This window comes from Monodelphis domestica, chromosome 1 (assembly GCF_027887165.1).
Source record: "Monodelphis domestica isolate mMonDom1 chromosome 1, mMonDom1.pri, whole genome shotgun sequence".
In the NCBI taxonomy this organism is placed as follows: domain Eukaryota; kingdom Metazoa; phylum Chordata; class Mammalia; order Didelphimorphia; family Didelphidae; genus Monodelphis; species Monodelphis domestica.
In genome coordinates, this window is record NC_077227.1 from 582,099,034 (window position 1) to 582,119,066 (window position 20,033).

The 20,033-nt window shown below is 38.4% G+C and overlaps 1 protein-coding gene and 1 long non-coding RNA gene across 3 annotated transcripts in view; one reads left to right on the forward strand and one right to left on the reverse strand.

Annotated features, from left to right (window-relative positions):
- BAG4 (BAG cochaperone 4) overlaps positions 1 to 4,375 on the forward strand; it is a 28,440-nt gene extending 24,065 nt beyond the window's left edge. The window contains exons 3-5 of one of the 2 annotated variants that reach the window (XM_056813547.1): positions 1,675 to 1,929; positions 2,656 to 2,943; positions 3,720 to 4,375. In XM_056813547.1, the coding sequence (XP_056669525.1) occupies positions 1,675 to 1,929; positions 2,656 to 2,943; positions 3,720 to 4,202 (1,026 nt within the window). In that variant the 3' untranslated portion in view covers positions 4,203 to 4,375. Of the gene's footprint in view, positions 1 to 1,674; positions 1,930 to 2,655; positions 2,944 to 3,703 lie in introns of both variants that reach the window. The other variant, XM_016430139.2, reaches the window with a different exon arrangement.
- Positions 4,376 to 14,494: 10,119 nt separating this feature from the next.
- LOC103095535 (uncharacterized) lies at positions 14,495 to 19,991 on the reverse strand. The gene is made up of 3 exons (XR_008915551.1): positions 19,034 to 19,991; positions 17,506 to 17,909; positions 14,495 to 15,091 (listed from the first exon to the last, which is right to left on the reverse strand). It is a non-coding gene; the product is annotated as an uncharacterized LOC103095535 (long non-coding RNA).
- Between the last annotated feature and the right edge of the window lie 42 nt (positions 19,992 to 20,033).

Genomic DNA, 20,033 nt, shown 5'->3' on the forward strand with positions numbered 1-20,033 from the left:
TCACAAATAACAGTAACCTGTGCCTGTGCCTTTGTATTGGCTGTTCTGGAATATGCTTTTTCCTTATCTCTATCTCATAGAATCTCTCTCCTCCACCACTCTTACATGAAACTTTTTCTGATCCCTCCAACTATTGATGCCCCCAACTGCTTTGTTATTGTTTTTTATTTTTACAGGTTTGTTTTAATTATGCTTATATGTAAATATTTTCTGATAGAATGTAAGCTCTTTGAGAATAGGGACTGACTTATTCTTTGTTTTTGTTGCCTAGTTATTAGTACCTAGCACAGTGCCTGGAATAGAATAAATAATAAATGCTTGGTTGTTGTTTGTTTTTTAATTGAAACCCTTACCTTCCACCTTAAAATCAATACTATATATTGGTTCCAAGGTAGAAGAGTGGTAAGGGCTAGGCAATGGGGGTCAAGTGACTTGCCCAGGGTCACACAGCTAGGAAGTGTCTGAGGCCAGATTTGAACCCAGGGCCTCCCATCTCTAGGCCTGGCTCTCAATCCACTGAGCTACCCAGCTGCCCCCTGGTTGTTTTTTTAAGATAATTTTTCACTGACATCCTTTGTTTTTATGTTGCCTAGATTTTCTGCTGTGTCAAATAGTGAAAGTCTTAGTAACTTCAAACCAGGAACTATGAAATGAATAGTGGCAAGCTGATCTAATGGATCCTATACAAAATTACCAAAAAATGGAAACAAATTTCAGACAGTAGGGTAATAATGAAATAAATGAGTCTAATGTAATGAAATATGTCATTAAGACCAACTAATCTGCAAAATACAACTCTAGAAAGACATGAAAAATTTAGATTTCTAGAAAGATGCAAGAAATTCCATAGGTAATGCCTGATAAAATATATTTTATTCATTTAAATTAATTAAAATAAAAAAATTACTAAGACAGTTTGATCATATTGAGTGAGATTCAGGGTTAAGCTTTTAACAACTACTTTAAAAATGATCACAGTTTAGTGTTTGAGTCTGTGCTTCAACCTGGTTTTTAAAGTAATAGATTTTATTGTCTGCCATAGACTGAAGTTGTTTAATCATTTGTTATTTTGTTGTCCATGAAGAATGAGAAAATTTGTATCTAATGACTTGTTTAGCAATATATTCAGTCATGTTTGCATATTTCAGTGTTTGTATGAAGATAATAAGTGCTTAAATAGAATATTCTGTGTGTCTGTGTCTACACTTGTACTTTGGAAATGATTGTTATAGATAGATCAGAGCTTCAGAATAAGAGAGAGATTAAGAAATTTAGGATATTCGGGGTTTGCTAGTTCATAAAAAGTTTAGAAAATAAATTTCTTCATATTGTCTGAGTCATGTATTAAATAACATAGGAATTTCTAAATCAGTTACCCAAAGTGAAATCATTACGTTAGTTGCAAAGGTGTTGGGATTTTAACGTTTCACTAACACCCTTCTTTGAGAGTGCATTCATATTATGACAGGAACATTATAATTTACTGTTATAGCATTGCTAATAACCCTAAAAAACTAAGGTGAATGATCAAAATGCCTAACTTGAGATAAAGTGTGTGATGGAGAAAGTAAAATGAATCAAAGGTTGTTTGACTGTGATCCTTTCTTTTTGTTGTGTAATCATTCTATTTGAACTCTTAAACTGGTGGCCTTTCTCTTTAACTTTGCTTTTCAGGGAATGGATTCCTACACAAATGGGGCCTATGGTCCACCATACCCCACAGGCCCTGGAGCAACTGCATCCTCATATTCTGGGACTTACTATTCATCTGGGCATCCCCCAGGCCCTTATACTACAGATGTGCCAAGCACTTATCATTCCCCCGGCAACAGCCCAACCCCTGTTTCTCGTTGGACTTATCCACAGCAAGACTGTCAGACTGAAGGACCTCCTCTGAGGGGGCATGTTCCAGGATATCCTATGTCCCAGGTAAGAAGTTTTGATTAGTGAGAAATCCATTTCAGTCAGTGGGTTTCTTTGATTGTGGTGCTGACTCTAGAAAACACTACAGACATTGACTGTACTAGAAATGTGCATGACAATGATTATGTATTAATGCCATCTTAACTTGTAGCTGTTTTCTTTCACTTTTTGGAATCTGACTTAAATGAAATCAGAGCTTTTTAGAACTATAACCGTAATAGTAATTTATTTAGTCCAACTCTTGATCCCCAGTGATATGGCCCTTGCTTGGTATTTTCCCATGTTAACATGGTGCAATAAAGGGGTATTGGATATGGGGTTAATCTGGCTTTGAACTCAACAGGTTCATTTAGTAGTTTAGATAATCCCTTATTGCCTTAGTGCTTGAATTTTCTTTTCTGCAACTGGAGATCCATGTTTCATTTATCTTGTGATTCTCTACTTTTAGCTATTTTGTTTTAAGTGCTTTGTATTGTGGAACAACACTTATTCCTTCACTTTTGTTTCCTCATAGTACATGGACATATATTTAATGGTAGCCTTGGCAATAGATATGTCATTTCTACTTTTACGACACCAAACCCTCCAAATTCTTGGCGTAGTTTACAAAATTGATTCAGAACTCTCTAAGAGAAAGGAAGCCCTTCACAAGCTTTGTCTGTAGTCAGATAGTTTAGTATCTTCGTTGAGCTTCGGCACTGACCACTAATGGGTATTCTCTTCTCACTCTAGAGTCCTGGGATGGCTCACCCCCATTACTCATACGGGGATGGAAATCCTAATGTCCCACCACCAGCACCACCACCCCTCCGAACACAGGAGCAAGTATGGACCTCCTCTGGGGTTTATGGAATGACAACACGCTACTCTTGGCCTTCTTCAGCTGCACCCTCGGCACAATCTGGGAATTACTTTATGTCAGGATCCACTTCGTCATGGTCCAGCAGTGCATCCTCCCAGGCACCTCCTTCACCCCCACCCCCTCCACCTCCACCCCCACCTCCCACCCAAGATTCCAAGGTATGTGAAATTTGAAGAAATGTGGAAACATTGTGTGTATGCTTTATAACGAGGGAGTGAATAATAAAGGACTTTATTGCATTTGTCAATAAGAAATATTATAAATGTTTCTCTTCATTTGAGGAAGAGCCATGATGAGTAGGTGCCAACTTTCACCCTCTCATAAGTTTTAATTCAGTTTCTTCCTCTTCTCAAAGAGACATAGAATTGGTTAAATTTCTGTTAACTTCTAGTACTTGAAGAATATTAACCCATAGATGACATTCAGTTCAAGTATGCGGGGTTACATTTGGCAGTCCTCAGATCACCCATATACACAGAGGCACAATTGTGGGGAGTAGATTCTAATTTTAGTAGTGGGTTCTAATAACAAAATGCATATTTTAATTAAATTAAGGAATTGAATTTCACCTAAGTTCACTTTCCTATAGGTTCCATTTAAGGGGTTTTTCTCACAATTATAGCCTATTAGGAAAGGACTATTTAATTCTCATTTGTTAGGTCACAGGATAGATTGTGAGGTGGTGATGATGTTCATTTTATTCAGAGGGCAGATTCCAGCCTTTGCCCCATTTTTGTCCTTTACTTAGGACAGAGCACTCCCTTGTACCATCAGGGATGTGCTCTTTCCAAATGATTCAGGGAGGTCAAGCTTCATTATCGGGAGGTCTCTTCCATTGCCCTCCTGATCATGTGGTTAAGATGGGGACTAAGAGACTTAACACTAATGGATCCCTATTAAATCTAATTTTCTCCCCTTTGTCCCTGCTCCCAAGGATCCCTCATACCCTCATAGCCAGCCAGAGCAAGGTGTGAACCGGAACAACTTTCCCAGCGATGTCCATCAGTACGAATCCTCCTCGGAAACTATGAGCAGTAATCCAGACCTTTTCACTTCCAAAGTTCAGTATAGTGCCCAGCCTCAGATGTACGGTAACTCAGGCAGGAGAATTCCCAGCAATCAAGATATGGGATATAAAATCCCTGATGATTCATCTTCAGACGAAGGTCAACCACCAGGTATTAAAAAAATCACACAAGTGCTAGAGAAAGTTCAATACCTTGAACAAGAAGTAGACAAGTTTGTAGGGAAAAAGACAGACAAGACTTACTGGCTTCTAGAAGAAATGCTAACCAAGGAGCTCTTGGAACTGGATTCAGTTGAAACTGGTGGCCAGGACACTATTCGACAGGCAAGAAAAGAGGCTGTTTATAAGATCCAGGCCATACTGGAAAAACTGGAAGAAGAAGCATTATGAGAAGGATAAGCAACTAGTAGAAGCCTGTTACTAACATGACCAAAGATCTCTTGATTTTGGTTAATTCTTATCCCTTTGAAACTGCTGTTGATGATAAGAAGCAATAAATTCTGACTTTCCCTTCCATTTAAAATGATTAAAAAAGAAAAAGTGGCAAAAGACTTGGAAGAACATTTTGGTTCCGAATTGTTTTCAGTTTGTTGTTTCAGACCAATGAATGTAATAGGAAACTATGGAACCAGCAGCATTACCAAGTCAGCCACTAGTTTTGATGGCATCTAGGGATGTCTACCGGCTTCTTTTCAGCAGAAGGGAAATTCACTTTATGTAACAGGCTTATCAGAACCAGGCCAGATAAGGCTGGATATAAGCTGAAGCAAACAGGCACTGTTTTTTAAAGAGCTGGAATACTTGTCAAATTTTGTATGTCGTGAAGGCTTTATAACATGCACTCCGTGTGTAAATTATAGTTTGGATTTGAGCCTCCTTGGGCCTGTCTTGTGTTACTATTTACAGCTCCATAAATCTGGTCATGTGGATTGAAATGTATCATTCCCTATTTGGTGCACTCATATAGTAGTCATATGTTAAAAGTGACCATACAAGAGACTGTATCGATAGCCTGTCAGTGTGGCAGCTCTGAATATTAGTTTATACCTTTCCAGCTCTTGGAAATACTGCAATGTTTAGTGATATTCTTGATTGTGAATTGTTGTTCCCCTCTCTCCTTTGTGCAAATCATCATTAGGTTGGAATTTTTGCCCATAAAATATAGTAGTGGAAGCAGAATTTGGATATGGCAATATTAACTTAAGAGTGAATGTGTTCACAGATTTTTTTTTTAATTTTTTACATCTGAATGGGATTTGGGTGAAGATCTACTTTAAATTATCTTTTTCACACAGTGTAATTTTGTTTTCCACTGTATCATATACACTTGCTGCTTCTGTACAGAGCGCTGTGATAACCACAGGTAAGATATGAAACATCACAGTGACTAGAAAGTTACTTCGAGAAATAATAAACTTGATTGAAACCTGATTATTTGGTTAATAGCACTCTCCAACTCAGACAATTAATTTTTGCCCTCAGTATTCTTATGAACAGAGTAGAGTTCTGTTCGGTTTACAGCTATGAAAAATGAGTGTGAAAGCCAATTATGAACGTTTAGGAAGAGAATCAGCCATATAGCTTGAATAAGAATTCAGGGTTTTGTTTTCGTCATATTCTAAAAGTGTACCTACCTGGTTATCCAGTCTTGCTAAAAGCAAATTAATTCCATGGCTAGAACTCCCTTTTTAACAAAGGTCTGCTTTAAGCCACTGTTAGCTCAGTTATCTGTCTATACCAAACTTTAGCAAGGATATTTTTTAAAAGATACTATATCTGGTGGTTTGGGCAGTCGGTAGTGCAGTTTTAAGAAAGAGACTTGTGAAATACACTGAATTGAATTATCTCTGGTGGGCATCAGTATATTGAAAAACCTAGCTATTCCTAAATAGCAAATCCATGCAACAGTGGCATTTTGTAAGACTAACAGCCTCATTAGTGTTAAAAGGGAAATGTGATGAGAAGAGTATTAGCACATACTATTACTTATAGTTTTGATGAATGATTTTACAGTTGGATGTATTGATAATTTATTTCAGGGCCATAGCCCGAGTTTAAGAACCTTAAGGGAAAAAAGTAAGTATTACTGAACTTAGAAAACATTAAGTATATTGAACTACAGAAAAGGAAAGAGCCCTTAAAGCTATGTTAAAGTTAACTTAAGACACCATTTCAGGAACATAGTGGGTTATAAGGGGTTATATATATCAAATGATTCATTTCTTTCTTGCTTTAACATGTGATATACTATTTCCCCAAAGACTGAAATTGGTGTAAGAGGATTAGGATAATTCAGGCAAACTCCCAACTTTTCCTGAATTAAAATATGAACACCAAGTTGTGAGCAATGAATACAAATGCAGACAAAAAAACTTAAGGGAAAAATTAAGCAAGTAATTTCCTTTAGGAGCTATGAAGAAATTGAAAGGTGATAACAGTGTCCCTGATTTATTGGGCTGGTTCAGCTTTTGGGAAGGCCAGTATTGACATGTTTATTTTAGAAAATTAAGAGTTTCCTTGAATGTTTGCATTAAAACCTGAGCTTGTTTTATACAAAAAAAATTTTTTTAAGTTAGTTTTTGATGTCTGTGCCATATTCTGTTGGGTATCACTTTCACCTGAATCTTAAATAAAGTTACTCAGACATGGCTTATTAAATACAACCGAGTTTTCTTTATAATAAGGCCACTCCCTGTTGAAAGTACAAAAACAAAAAAAATAAAAACTTTACAAAAACACTTGGGATAGAGTTATAATTGTCTCTACCTTGTTAGTGCTAAATTCTTTAAATTCAGTTATTGTAATCAACTGACTTAATTTAAATGCAGGCCAGGGTAAGGGAAGAAATTGAAAACCTTGGAAGAAAATGGCCTGGTTTTTTTCCAACCTCCCCACCCCCCTTTTTGGGGGATAAGGAAAGTAGCACGGCTTTTTTTTTTTCCCCTAATCATTTTTAAAATGTTTTATAAATCAACTTTTGGTTGTCATTGTTAATGGAAGAGATGATCCCAAAACACCTTCAACTTGAGTTTGGGGAATATAGGCCAAGCTTACTTTTAAACATTTGTTAAAATCCAGCAAAGTAGATTCTTTGTTAAAAAATGAGTCACTAGCTCTTACTTATAAAAGGCAATGACCGTGGTCAGTGTACATTTCCTGCAGTATGTTACTAACAATAGGAAGTATGAGAAGTATATAAAAGTATAAATGGTCATGAAGGACACGACTCCAGAACCAATTCAGATGATAATTGGAAACAGACACGTAGGTGCTACTTTGGTACCTTCAGTATAGTAAAAGAACTGGGAAATGTCTGCCAGGATATTGGGTATAGGATTTACAAAAGACTCATGATGAAAATTAAGAATTGTACAATCAGGGGTTTGGAGATCTAGATTCTAGAATTGATTCCTGGCACATTGGGATAATTAGGCAAATCTAAATCTTCCCCAAAGTCTTATTAGGTTCTTATTAGGTTCTTAGGTTAAGCTGAACTTAAGTGATCTTGTTTCTTTTCTAACTTTAAAATTCTGATTAAATTTTTTTTTTTACAACAAAAAAATTTAACCAAGACCTGAAATAACATGTTGCAATGGAATCTGTGCCCAGGTACAAAGAGATGAAATCTTTTATACTCCATGTAATATAATTAAATTCTCTTTCAATGTTTGTTCTCTGTAATAGCAAAGAAGATATAGTTGCTTTGGAATTCATAGTTCTATTGGTGGATACTGTTAATAACTAAATTAAACTCTGGTCTTTAATTTCCATAGAGCTTATTGATATGCATTTGAAAAAGAAGGCAGACAAGAGAGAAAGAAAAATCTATTCTAAAATAGCCATGCGATTGCTGTTCACATGGCTCTCTCAGCCACCTTCTTTTCGCTATGCTCAAGAGAATAGAGAGTGCCCACCTTCTGGAAGTCCCTCTTTTCTGCCTTCTCTTTTACCCTGGATCAATAACCTGATCCTTTCTGGTTCGGGTGCCCAGGTCACTGCCCTGTGACCACACTGGAGCACACTGACATGACATAAAGCTAGCAGTCTGGGACACAGGTAGGACCCCAATACATGATCCTGGGAAGGGGTTCCCCTCACACAGTACTAAGCATGCAATACTATCTATTTCTTAGAGTGTTTTTCCTGTCATGTTTCTGGGGCCAGACCAGAGAATACCTGAAAGCTGTTTCCTCATTTCTAAAGTATACCATTCACACACGCTCATTTTCTCTTTTCTCTTGAACTCCACATCTTGCCTTCTCTGTGCACAATATAGCTACTCATCCTCCCCCCCCCCCAATAATATTTTAATGTATTTTCTTCCCAATTATATGTAGAAGCAGTTTTTGACATTTGTTTGCCATCCAAATTCTCTCCCTCCCTTTACTCTTTCCTCCCTGAGATGGTAAGTAATCTGATATAGGTTATACAATACATATTTCCATATTTGTCATATTGTGAAAGAAGACTGCACATATAAGAAAAAACTCATGAAGGAAATAAAGTGAAAATGGTTTGCTTCCATCCCCATTCAGACTCAATCAGTTCTTTTTATGGCAGTGGATAGCATTTTTCATCATGAGTCCTTTAGAGTTATCTTGGATCCATGCATTGCTGATAATAGTTGTCATTCATGGTTATCATTATACACCATTGATGTTATTGGGTACAATATTTTCCTGATTTTTGCTCACTTCACTTTGCATCAATTCATATAAATCTTTTCCCTTTTTTCTGGTCATTCTCTTTATTTCTTAAGACACAATAGTATTTTATAATTTGTTTTTATGTTACATGTAGGAACAAGTTATGACAATTGTTTTTTGACATTTTAGAATTCAGATTTTCTCCTTCCTCTAGTCCCAAGGTGATAAGTAGCCTGATACAGTTTATACCAGAACTTTCATGCAGTACATATTTCCATATACAATAGTATTCCATCCCTATCATATACCACAACTTGTTCAGCCATTCCTCAATTGATGGACATCTCGGCTTCCATTTTTTTTTTAAACCCTTGCCTTCTGTCTTAGAATCAATACTACTGTGTATTGGCTCCAAGGCAGAAGAGTGGTAAGGGCTAGGCAATGGGGGTCAAGTGACTTGCCCAGGGTCACACAGCTGGGAAGTGTCTGAGGCCAGATTTGAACCTAGGAACTCCCATCTCTAGGTCTGGCTCTCAATCCACTGAGCCACCCAGCTGCCCCCTCAGTTTCCAATTTTTAAAAGATCTGCTATAAATATTTTTGTGCAAATAGGTCCTTTTCCCCTTTCTTTGATCTCTTTTGGATATAGGTCTAATAGAGGTATTGCTGGGTCAAAGGATGTGCACATTTTTATAACCCTTTGAATGTGATTTCAAATTGCCAAAATGGTTGTATCAGTTCATAACTCCACCAACAATGACTAGTGTCCCAATCTTCCCACATCTCTTCCAACATGTATCATTTTCCTTTTTGGTCCTATTAGCCAGTTTGATAGGTGTGAAGTAATACCTCAAGAGTTTTAATTTGTATTTCTCTAATCAGTAGTGGTTTGGAGCATTTTCTCATATGACTATAGTTTTAATTTCTTCATCTGAGAACTGCCTGTGTATATCCTTTATTTCCTTTGATCATTTACCAATTGGAGAATAATGACTTGTAGTCTCCAATTTGACTTGTATCTCTGAGGCCTTTGTCAAAAATACATTATAAAAAATTTCCCCTAGTTTTTTTTCCCTTATAATTTTGGTTGCATCGGTTTGGTTGTGTAAAACCTTTTTAGATTAATATAATAAAAACTATCCATTTTAGATCTCATACTGTTCTCTATGTCTTGTTTGATCATAAGTTTTTCCCTTATCCATAAAGACTAACAGGTAAACTAGTCCATGCTCTACTAATTTGTTTATGGTATCACTATTTCCAATCACACATCTATTTTGACTTTATGCTGGCATATTATATGAAATATTGGTCTATGCCTAGTTTCTGTCATACTGTTTTCCAGTTTTCCCAGAAATTTTTGGCAAATAGTGACTTCTCCCAAAAGCTTTTCAAACACTGGGTTATTATGGTCATTTACTACTGTGTTGAGTACCTAACCTATTCCCTTGATCCTCATATTTCTTAGCCAGAACCAGATTGTTTAGATGATTACCACTTTATGAGATCTGGAACAAGGTAGTTAATTTTTCTTCATATTTAAAAAAAATCAATTCCCCTGATATTCTTGGCCCATGTTCTTTCAGTTGAATTTTGTTATTTTTTCCCTAGATTTTTGAAGTAATTTTTGGGTAGTTTGATACAAACATATCTAGGAAGTATCCCAGGGGATACCAGTACAAAATATAACTTTTCTTTTAAACTAACTTTAAGCCAACTCCAGAGAGAAATCGGAATTCCTGAGTTCAACTCAAAGACACTGAAAAGGCAGATGCTGATTCATTACAAAAATCAATATAGCATAAAATAAATTACATCATAGAATGAATACTGGAGGAATCCATATGGTAGAAACTGGAGATATTAATTTTTATCTTTTCAATGCCGAGGAAGGCATTGTGTTCTGGGAAAGCACAATTACTTCTGCAGCTATACTTTGTGTATCTTTCTTAGATACTGAATTGGGCAAATTTATAAGGCTAATCCTATATGATAATCTTACACATTTATCCTTTTAATCTAGAGGAGATGTGAAATAACAAATGCAGAAAACATTCACTTTAGCACAGTGATTTGTGAGCCTCAGGTAATCTCCAGAATGGAAGCAGGGAGCAGGGGAGAAATGAACCATATTGATCAATTGTGTGGAGACCGGAGAAATAGGATAATAAAAATTGTCAGTGTTAATATAGAACTTTAAAATTTGCAAAATGCTCTACACATAAAAGCTCGTTTAATTCCCACAACAGCCATATGAGGTTGGTGCTCCTTAACCATTTTAACCAGTGAGTAAACTGAGGCGTAGATTGACTTGCCCAGGGTTATGCAACTATAAGAGGAAGACTTGAATCCAGGTCTTCTTGACTGCCCAGCAGCCCAGTGGAAATGCTCCAGCCACTCCCCTTCCTTTCTCCCTGTCTGGGGTAAGGTGGTGGGGGTGGGGAGAGAGGGTGCACCAGCACTTGGTCTCTGGGATGGGGCACGGCATGCAGTCTCCAAAAGATTTGCCATCACTGGTCTATAACTACAAAGTATCAGGCTTTTCGCAATGATTTAACTAGATTACTTCCTGCCCTTGCATTTAGTGAATATTTTGTTGATTCTATCACACATCCATATCCAATCCACCCATATCCAAATGGAAATACACGCATTCTTAAGCTCATTGTAATTTTTTCCTTACTAATATGGATAAATTGATTCCCATTTTGCTTAAGTTAGATTAATATTAAAATCATTTTAGATTCCCCTAGTAGTGATCTGGAACATTTTACTGAGTATTACACAGGCCAGCCAGTCCAAAAAGCATTCAATTGCTGCCCTTGAGGAGCTTATATTCTAATGGGGGAAGACAACACACAAAAAAGGAGCTGAGAAGGGAGGCAGTGGAGTTGAAGGTACCAATTGTTGGGGGGAAGGCATAATGGAGAAAATTCCAGAAAGTCAATAGTGGAGCCCTTAGCTGAATGCCATAGGGAACATAGCCTAGATTCTTCCTTAAAATGGAGGCTCCAGGAAGAGGTAACCAATTAGAGGAAGAGATTGCAAAAACGTCAACATCATCATGGATGAGAAAATAGTAAGTGTGAGACAGATCTTTTTTATCTGGGGCTTAAGCATCTTCTAAGGCAATGGGAGCCATGTGGCACAATATTAAAAATAGGATGGAAATAATCTGCAAATTATTGTCAGTAGAATATGAAATCTGAATAGTTGTTAAGTAGCACAAAATTATATTTTTTTAAACCCTTACCTTCTGTCTTGGAGTCAATACTGTATATTAGCTCCAAGGCAGAAGAATGATAAGGGCTAGGCAATGGGGGTTATGTGACTTGCCCAGGGTCACACAAGTGGGAAGTGTCTGAGGCCAGATTTGAACCTAGGGACCTCCCATCTCTAGGCCTGGCTCTCAATCCACTGAGCTACCCAGCTGCCCCCAGCACAAAACTTTTGACTGCAGTAATATTAACTTTTAGACCATGTTGACTTGTAACTCTTGTTCATGGGCTGCAGAATAATAAGAGAACTGCAAAACCACTGGATTGCTGTGTTTCTTCTGGGATGTATGATTGGTTTTTATAGCACTGAATCACTAACAGTATTGTTGATCAGGGATAATATAATAATGTTTAGACTAAGGTTGGCAAAACAGCTTTAAGAATTTTGTTTTATCCTCTTAACTTTTTGTTGATGCATTTTGTTTTTTACATCATCATAGTTTTTTCCCCAGTAATTCTATTTATTCTTCCTCTCTCAGAGGTCATCCCATATAACAAAGTTATTTTTTAAAGACAAAACAAGTCAGCACAAAAATGATTTTGCTACATTCACTTTTGTGTTTTTGGCAAATGTTCTATTTATGTTTTTAAGCCACTGTGAATATTGTTTTCTTGGTTCTACATATTTCACTTTGCATTAAGTTCATGTAGCTTTTCCTATGCTTTTCTGTTTTCCTCACATTCATACTTTCTTACATCACAGTATTATTCCATTATTTGAATAAACCACAGTTCGTTTACTCATTCCTCAAGCTACTCTGTTTCAATTCTTTGCTTTCACAAAAGTTGCTGCTATAAATATTTTGGTGTATATGCAGATTTCTCATTAATGGCTTTCTTGAGGTATAAGCACTGGAATCTCTGGACTACTTTTGACACCTTATTTACACAAATTCCTAACTGCTTTTCAAAGTGATCATACCATTTATTTCATAGCTCTACCAACAATATTAGCTACCCTATCATCTCACAACCTTTCCAGCATTGACCAATCCACCCTTCTTTAATCCTTGCCTATTTACTCAATAAATGGAGTGTCCAGTTGAAAGAATTCAAACATATATAAGATCAATCATTTCTATAAATTATCTATTTTTTCAAATATAGTAATCAATAACAGGTAATTTTGACATCAGAAAGCTGAAAAGGATCAAAAGGTCTTGATTTAGGGGGAGCAGTATCATTTATCAGACTGAGCACTGACTCCAATTTGACAAGCACTTATTTTAATTGTTTACTAAGTATTAGGCAAAAAAGGTAGTGGGGTGTAGTGGTCAGAAGGCTTTCATGTCAGAAACTTGAGTTCAGGTCTTGTCTTTGACACTCATCATTGCATGACCAAGGCCAAGCTTGGGCAACCCTCGGGCCATCTGTATAGATGAAGTGCTAATCTGCATCAATGGAGAATTACAGGATTGGGAATTCCCAACAAAAGTGAAATCTATGATCTGCAAATATTCCTCCCACCAACTCCAAAAAATACCGGGCACTGTACTCGGCATAGAAAGACAAAAAATGAAAGTCTGCTCTCAAGAAGCTCACGTTCAGGGTAGCAATGATATCACTGGCTTACTTCACATCTTTAAAATGATAGGCTAAGAATTCTAGGATTTTGGACCCAAAGTTTTGGAGGCCTGGTGAAACCTATGATTCCTCAGCATCTTTTAAAATGTGTAAAATACATATATGATCATAAAGAAAACCAATTCTATTGAAATTCGGTTATACATATATATTTCTTTTTTAAACCCTTACTTCTGTCTTGGAGTCAGTACTGTGTATTGGTTCCAAGGCAGAAGAGCGATGAGGGCTCGGCAGTGGGGCTTAAGTGGCTTGCCCAGGGTCACACAGTGAAATATATATATATTTAAAGTGCATAGACCTTGGGTTAAGAACCTCCAGGCTAGACGATTTTGGCATCCATCATGTATCTTAGAGTTGTGAGGAATGGTTATTATGAAGCACAACACATAAATTAGTTCTCCATTCCCAGTCTTTGTGCAGGGCAGTAGGGCTTAAATTGAACCAAAATTGCTGATAAGTATTTAAGACCTGTTTAGCAGAGTAGGTGCTCCTTATTAGAGTGTGAGGGTGATGGGATGTCCGCACAGCGACTGGCTGCAATATAGGGAGCCCCCTCCGGGCAGAGTGAGGGGGCCAGCAGGCTGCCTACTACGCAGGGGTGAACTGAAATGTCAGAAACCACAGGTGAGAGCTTTCGTACTGTGCTGGTAAGTGGTCACCCAGTCTCCCTCCCACTCCAAAAAAGGCCTGTTGATAAACATGTTCCACTAATGTCACTAGGAAAAAGCTTTTATAATTACTTTATGAAGCATGACTTGGTGCAAAGAAGATTGAAACGAAAGTTAGAAGATCTGATTCTTACAGATTTTGTTGCTAATTTTGGTTGCATGCCCTGATTCAAATCACTTCCCCTATCTGAGCCTTGGTTAAATTCAGTGGCTGTTTGTGTCATTAACTACCAGTAGATCGAGCTCTTATATAACAAAAGTGTGCTGAGATTAGCAGAAAAGTATTTGGAATTCCAAATTCAAGGACTTCATAACTGCATAAATTCCTTCCCACAAGTGAATCTAGAAATTTTTTAGTTCTATGTCAGTAGACATACAAGCCCTGTCATTTCGTTGGTGGGAGTGTTAACTCCACCAGAAAAGAGCCGAGGGTAACTTCCATGCCTCTATTAGACATTAGTGGACTTTGTAAGGGTACAAAAAATAAACAATGATCTTGAATAAAGTTAGAAGCATTGAAATGGTTTAATATTTCAGGGGGGGGAACCAAAGTGTGGTCTGCTACCCCTATAGTGGAAAAAATATCGAACAGGTTGAAAAGATGTTTCCATACTGTTATTTTTACTTTATTTGGCATTTCTAAGTATTGCAGAACATGACTGCTATTTTATTATTTTCAACATCCAGTTAACATTAGGCACCTACAATTTGCAAGTATAAATATCATTAAGACAATTCTTGACCTTAAGAGTTTGCCATCTAAATAGAAGAGATTCTGATTCCAACATCATTATCACCTTTTCCTTAAATGTTTTGTGTTCCTAAATTTTCTACAGCAGAATGCATCCTTATTACTTCCTTTGTATACTCCACCTCCCTTTGGGTGGTGATGTTGTAACATTAATTAAGAGTTATCACTTAAAGTCAACCAGGAAATTGAAGAGTCAGAGAATAAATGAATTGCACTCTACCTGAAGGGTGAGTCTTCAAGTGAGGGCACACTTTATTATAGCTATCCTAGTTGGTTAGGCAAACATTTTCTCTTGGTTCTTAATAATTTATTCTTAGTATATAGCCAGGAGTCCTCCTCAGTCTTGCAAGATCTGAAAGGAAGAGGTAAAGAGAAGAGAAGTGAGTTGTTTAAACTTCAAACTTAAGAACCATCAGGAATATTTGTTCTTATCAGACTCAACAAACATTAAATGCTTTTTATGTGGAAGGTACTATGTCAAAAGGTTGAGGTTATAAAGACAATGAAAAAAAGAGTTCCTGCTTTCAGGAACTTAATTTTCAGGAATTTAATATTCACAACAAACATGAAGTAGGTATTAAGCAGGTATTTAACCTTGGGCCCCCAGTATTGGGAGTCAAGGAATCTGGGAAACTTGCTTATCATGCTTAGGTTCAGCATTCATTTTGCTGGATCATCATCTAGTAAAAAATTATAGTTTCAGCCCTCACCAATACCACTGTGTCCAACTATATAAGGGAAACAGACTCTAACTTTAATATGCACCTAATTAAGGCAGAGTAAATAACAAAAGTCAGGTAATACATAGTCTAGTCATCGATCACATCCTCAGGAAAGTAACTCAAATTTTTCATTTAATCACTGCTTTCCCTCTTTTTTGTGGAAAAAAAAAATTATAAAGGAAGAAAGAGCACTACTTGGGGGCTTAAAGGCCAAAGGTGTGTGTCTGCCTCTCATGGGTCTTGATGGGTTGAGTAGACTATGCTGCAGAGCTGCTAAAGCCACACTTTCTAGAGGCCTTGGAAGCTCTTGTGCTGCCTTTTCAAACTCCATAGCTTTTGTGTGCTTTTCTGCTCCATACTTTGATTTTCTTTCAAATTTCAAATTTCATCTAATTCTCCAGGATCAGCAATGCTTTTTCTAGAGGTAGCTAGGTGGCTGGCACTGTGGATAAGTGTACTGTACTGGAGCTGAAGTCATAAAGATCTGAATTCAATTCTTACTTCACTTACTAGTTGTGACTCTGGGCAAGTCATTTAATCTCTGCCTGCCTCAGTTTCCCCATTTTCAGATGGAGATGATAATAGGGTGTACCAAGGTTGTGGTGAGCATAAAATGAGATATTTGTGAAGGGCTTTGCAAACCTTAAAATGCTTTCTAAATTCTAGCTATTACATTTTGCTGTTTGTCTTTTTAATTGGGCTTTTCATTTACACATTCCATGCACAGAATCTAATATTTGTTAGCATTCTGCAAAGAGGGCTATCTAAATTGTCAATTCTTTTTGCATCATCTGTTTGCATAGTTATTTGCATGTTATCTCCCCCATTAGACTTTGAGTTCCTTGAGAATGGGGCCTATCTTTGGCTTTTCTTTGTAGCCCTGCTTAGCTCAGTGCCTGGCACCTAGAAGGGATTTAATGCATGCTTGTTGATTGGATCTATTACTTCATAGGTAATAGAGAACTCCCAATGAGTAATTAATTACTCCTTCCCATGCATAATCACATCTGTTCTAACTTCAGAGAGGAATGCAGGTGCTGGATGGGAAGCTTACAGCCAAGTCTTCTGACTCCAAGGCCAGATCTCTCACCATCCTGCCATGCTGCTTCTCAAACGTTCTTTTAAAAAATTTTTAATTTGTTTAGAATATTTTCCATGGTTATAAGATGCATGATTCTCACCCCTTCTCCCATCCTGCCCCCTCCCGGAGCAACTCTAATGGGTTATATACGTGTGATTGTTCAAAACCTATTTCCATGTTATTCATATTTGCAATAAACTTTTAACACCAAAACCCTAATCATATCCCCATCAAACCACATGATTTTTCTTCTGCATCAAACTTTCTTTTATTTAAAAAATTTTTTTTAAATTTAATTTGGTCAATTTCAAACATTATTCCTTGGTTACAAAAATCATATTCTATTCCTCCCTCCCCTCCTCCCATCCCTCCCATAGCCGATGCACAATTCCACTGGGTATTACATGTGTCCTTGATCAGAACCGATTTCCATGTTGTTGGTGTCAAACCTTCTTTTAAAGGGCTCTGAGCTCTGTTCAGGTTTAAAGATGTCAAAGCCCTGCTTGAGAGCAAGTATTTCTAAATGAATAGACAGGGAAGTTGGGGTGGCATTGGCCGCCCCCATTCCTAGCCGCCTGGGTGAGAGCAGCTGGGTGGTGCAGTGGATGACGCACCAGGCCTGGGTGTCCTCTGTATCAACTAGGAGAATGCCCATGGGATGATTAGCTCTACAGTGGCACATGTACATTTTAAAAATTAATATCCAATGCTCCAAGGGTTATATTTATAAGATTTATTAATAAAGCTTGAAGCAAAGGAAGATAAAAGGCTAGAGATACAGAGAGAGCTCACCAGCCTCACATGAGAAAAAGAGAGTGAGGGAGGCATCACCCACAGCTTAAAAACCATAAGGTAAAGGTCACATGTAAACAGGAAGGGAAAAGGATTCTTGGGATGAGGGAAGAATTCTGGGAGATGAAGTCCAAAGGATACAAAATTTCCACTTATACACACATCACATACCTTCTCCCTTGGGAGGGGTACACTCCTACCCCCTATAGGAGAGGACCCCACAGGGGCTGTTGCCTGAAGACCCACCACAAAGTCATGTTTACTCGATATGGAGGTCTGAGGCCAAGTTCTTTCAAGAAAGACACTCCACCAGCCTCATTTGGTGGCCTGTACAGGGACTGTTATTTCCAGCTCACTTTTTTCATTGCAAAGTAAGCCTTCCTCACTCCTCCATTTTCTTTCCTCTCATGTGCGGTTGGAAGGGAAGAACTGTTCTCTATGGCTGGCAAGTTCTTGGCCCTGTGAGGAGCCTTGTCTCTAATCAGCCTCTACAGCTGGCCAGTTCCTCCAGACAGAAGTGGTTCTGGGCAGAACCTCGTGTGTTGTGCCACAAAACACCATGCCAGAATTTTAGTCTGGAGAAAGAATAAAAGAATCAAGGTTTCACATTTTTCTCTCCATCTTAAGGGAAAGCCTTCTTCTTTTTTCTCCCCTTTAGCAATCAGCATCTCCCAGTACCTAGGAAGATTGGGGGGAGGGAGGGAGGAAGAGTCCAGGGGAAATCAGAATCTAGGCTTTATTGGCTTTACTTCTTCAGGTATGTGCTTAGCTGCCAAGTTTTTATAAATTGTTTTTAAGAGCAACAGATCTTAATTCTGAAATGTTTAGAATTTGAAACCTGGAAAAAAGCTTTGTTCTGGATATGCAAATCATAATTCAGGGTACATTTTATTCTCAATTCTTTAAAGAACTTAAATTTAATTGCCTCAGTATTTAAATTATGGTTATAACTAAGATATCAAAATATCTAGAGTAATGGGGTTGGGAGTTCTTCTAGGAAAGTAGGATTTTTACAAGGGGAGATTTGATTAACACCAAGGCTCAGAAACTCTTGGGAAAGCATTGCTGAACAGATCACACAACTGCTCAGAACTCCGACTAACGCAACTCTAATCACTTAATCCTTGACAGACTTTCGTCATTGGGCAGAGCCACATTTGGGGCCCATTGCATGCCTGATTGCTCCACTTTAGATGTTATAGAGTGGCTGTCACATAAGGGTGGGGATTCTGATGTCTGTTCTTTCCTGGCTCCAGTGCTGGTCCCACTGATTGTTCTCTTCCTTTCAGTACATGTGGTTTTCTCACCATTTGGCTCCTCCAGTGGATGAATCAAGAAGGCTGTTTTGCCCATTCAGTCTCCTCATCTGCTGGACATTGCCTGGGTCTCCTTTTACTCATCAACCCCCTCTAGGCTGGCCGGCTCAGACAGGGACAGCTCTAGGCCTCTCCTTAAGCCTGAAGAAGTCATGGAAGATGAGACCTTCCTTTCTCATCACCACAAAAGGGATTTGGGGCCCAAATTATTTGAGGAAGGAATGATGAGGGAGGGTGGCCTTACTAGGATGAACAGTACCTGAAGGCACAAGTGTCATTTGTATTGATTAGGGAGAACACCCCCTGACCAATTAGGCCTAGAACTGTATAGAATACAGTTGGGGGAAGCACACTTCTACCTCAGGAAAGAGAAGACTACATACCTGCTTCCTGGAGGAGAGGAGTCTTCAGGGTGTGTTGTCTCCAGACCCACAATAAAGTCCAGTTTACTCCTGATGGAGAAACTGTGAATGGTGTTGGGTTCTTTCAAGAATGACACAGGGGGTGGGGGTGGGGGGAGGGAGCCCAGGGGTGCAGCTGGGTGGCTCAATGGATTGAGAGCCAGGCCTCATCAGGAAGTCCTGGGTTCAAATGTGGTCCCAGACACTTCCTAGCTGTGTGACCCTGGGCAAGTCACTTAATCCCTGTTGCCTAGCCTTTACAACTCTTCTGCCTTGGAACTAATACACAGTATTGATTCTATGATAGAAGGTAAGGGTTTAAAAAGTAAAAAAAGAATGACACCTCGATGGCATCAACTTAACCTCCTTTGCCTCAGTTTTTTTCTTATGTAAAACGACCTGGAGAAGGAAATGGTAAACCACTGCAGTGGCCTTGCCATGAAAATAGGGGCACAAAGTCAAACAGGCCTGAAATGGCCGAATATCTCTTCCACTCCAGGCCAATTACTCTAGGAGCCAGATCCCTACCATCATCCCCCAAAACTTTTTCCTATTCTTTCTTCTTTTCCTCATATTAAGATTGTAAAAAAAAAAATTCTTCCTGCCATTTTAACCCCTGTGTCTCAGTTTTGTTATCTGTAAAATAAGTCTTTCTCCTTTCCCATGGCCGGGTAAGGAGAATGTCTTGTAAATAAACCACGAAGCTCACCAGAAAAAGAAGCTGTTTGGACCTAACAACTGTAAGAGCAAGGCTCCCAACGCACGAGGGACAGCTCCTTGGCTCTACATCCCACAGCAAGGACTAGAATCCAATCCATGGCTCCTACTTTCCAGAGCAAACCCGCTTTGGAGTTTACGCAGCACGTGTCCCGCCCTCAAAGCTCCTCCCCGCTTTTAACCTCTTCTTCCCTGCCCCCTGCCCCTGCCGAAGGCTTTCGGGGTGCCTCCTGCTCAGAGTCCCCTTTCTTCCTTGTTCTTCACC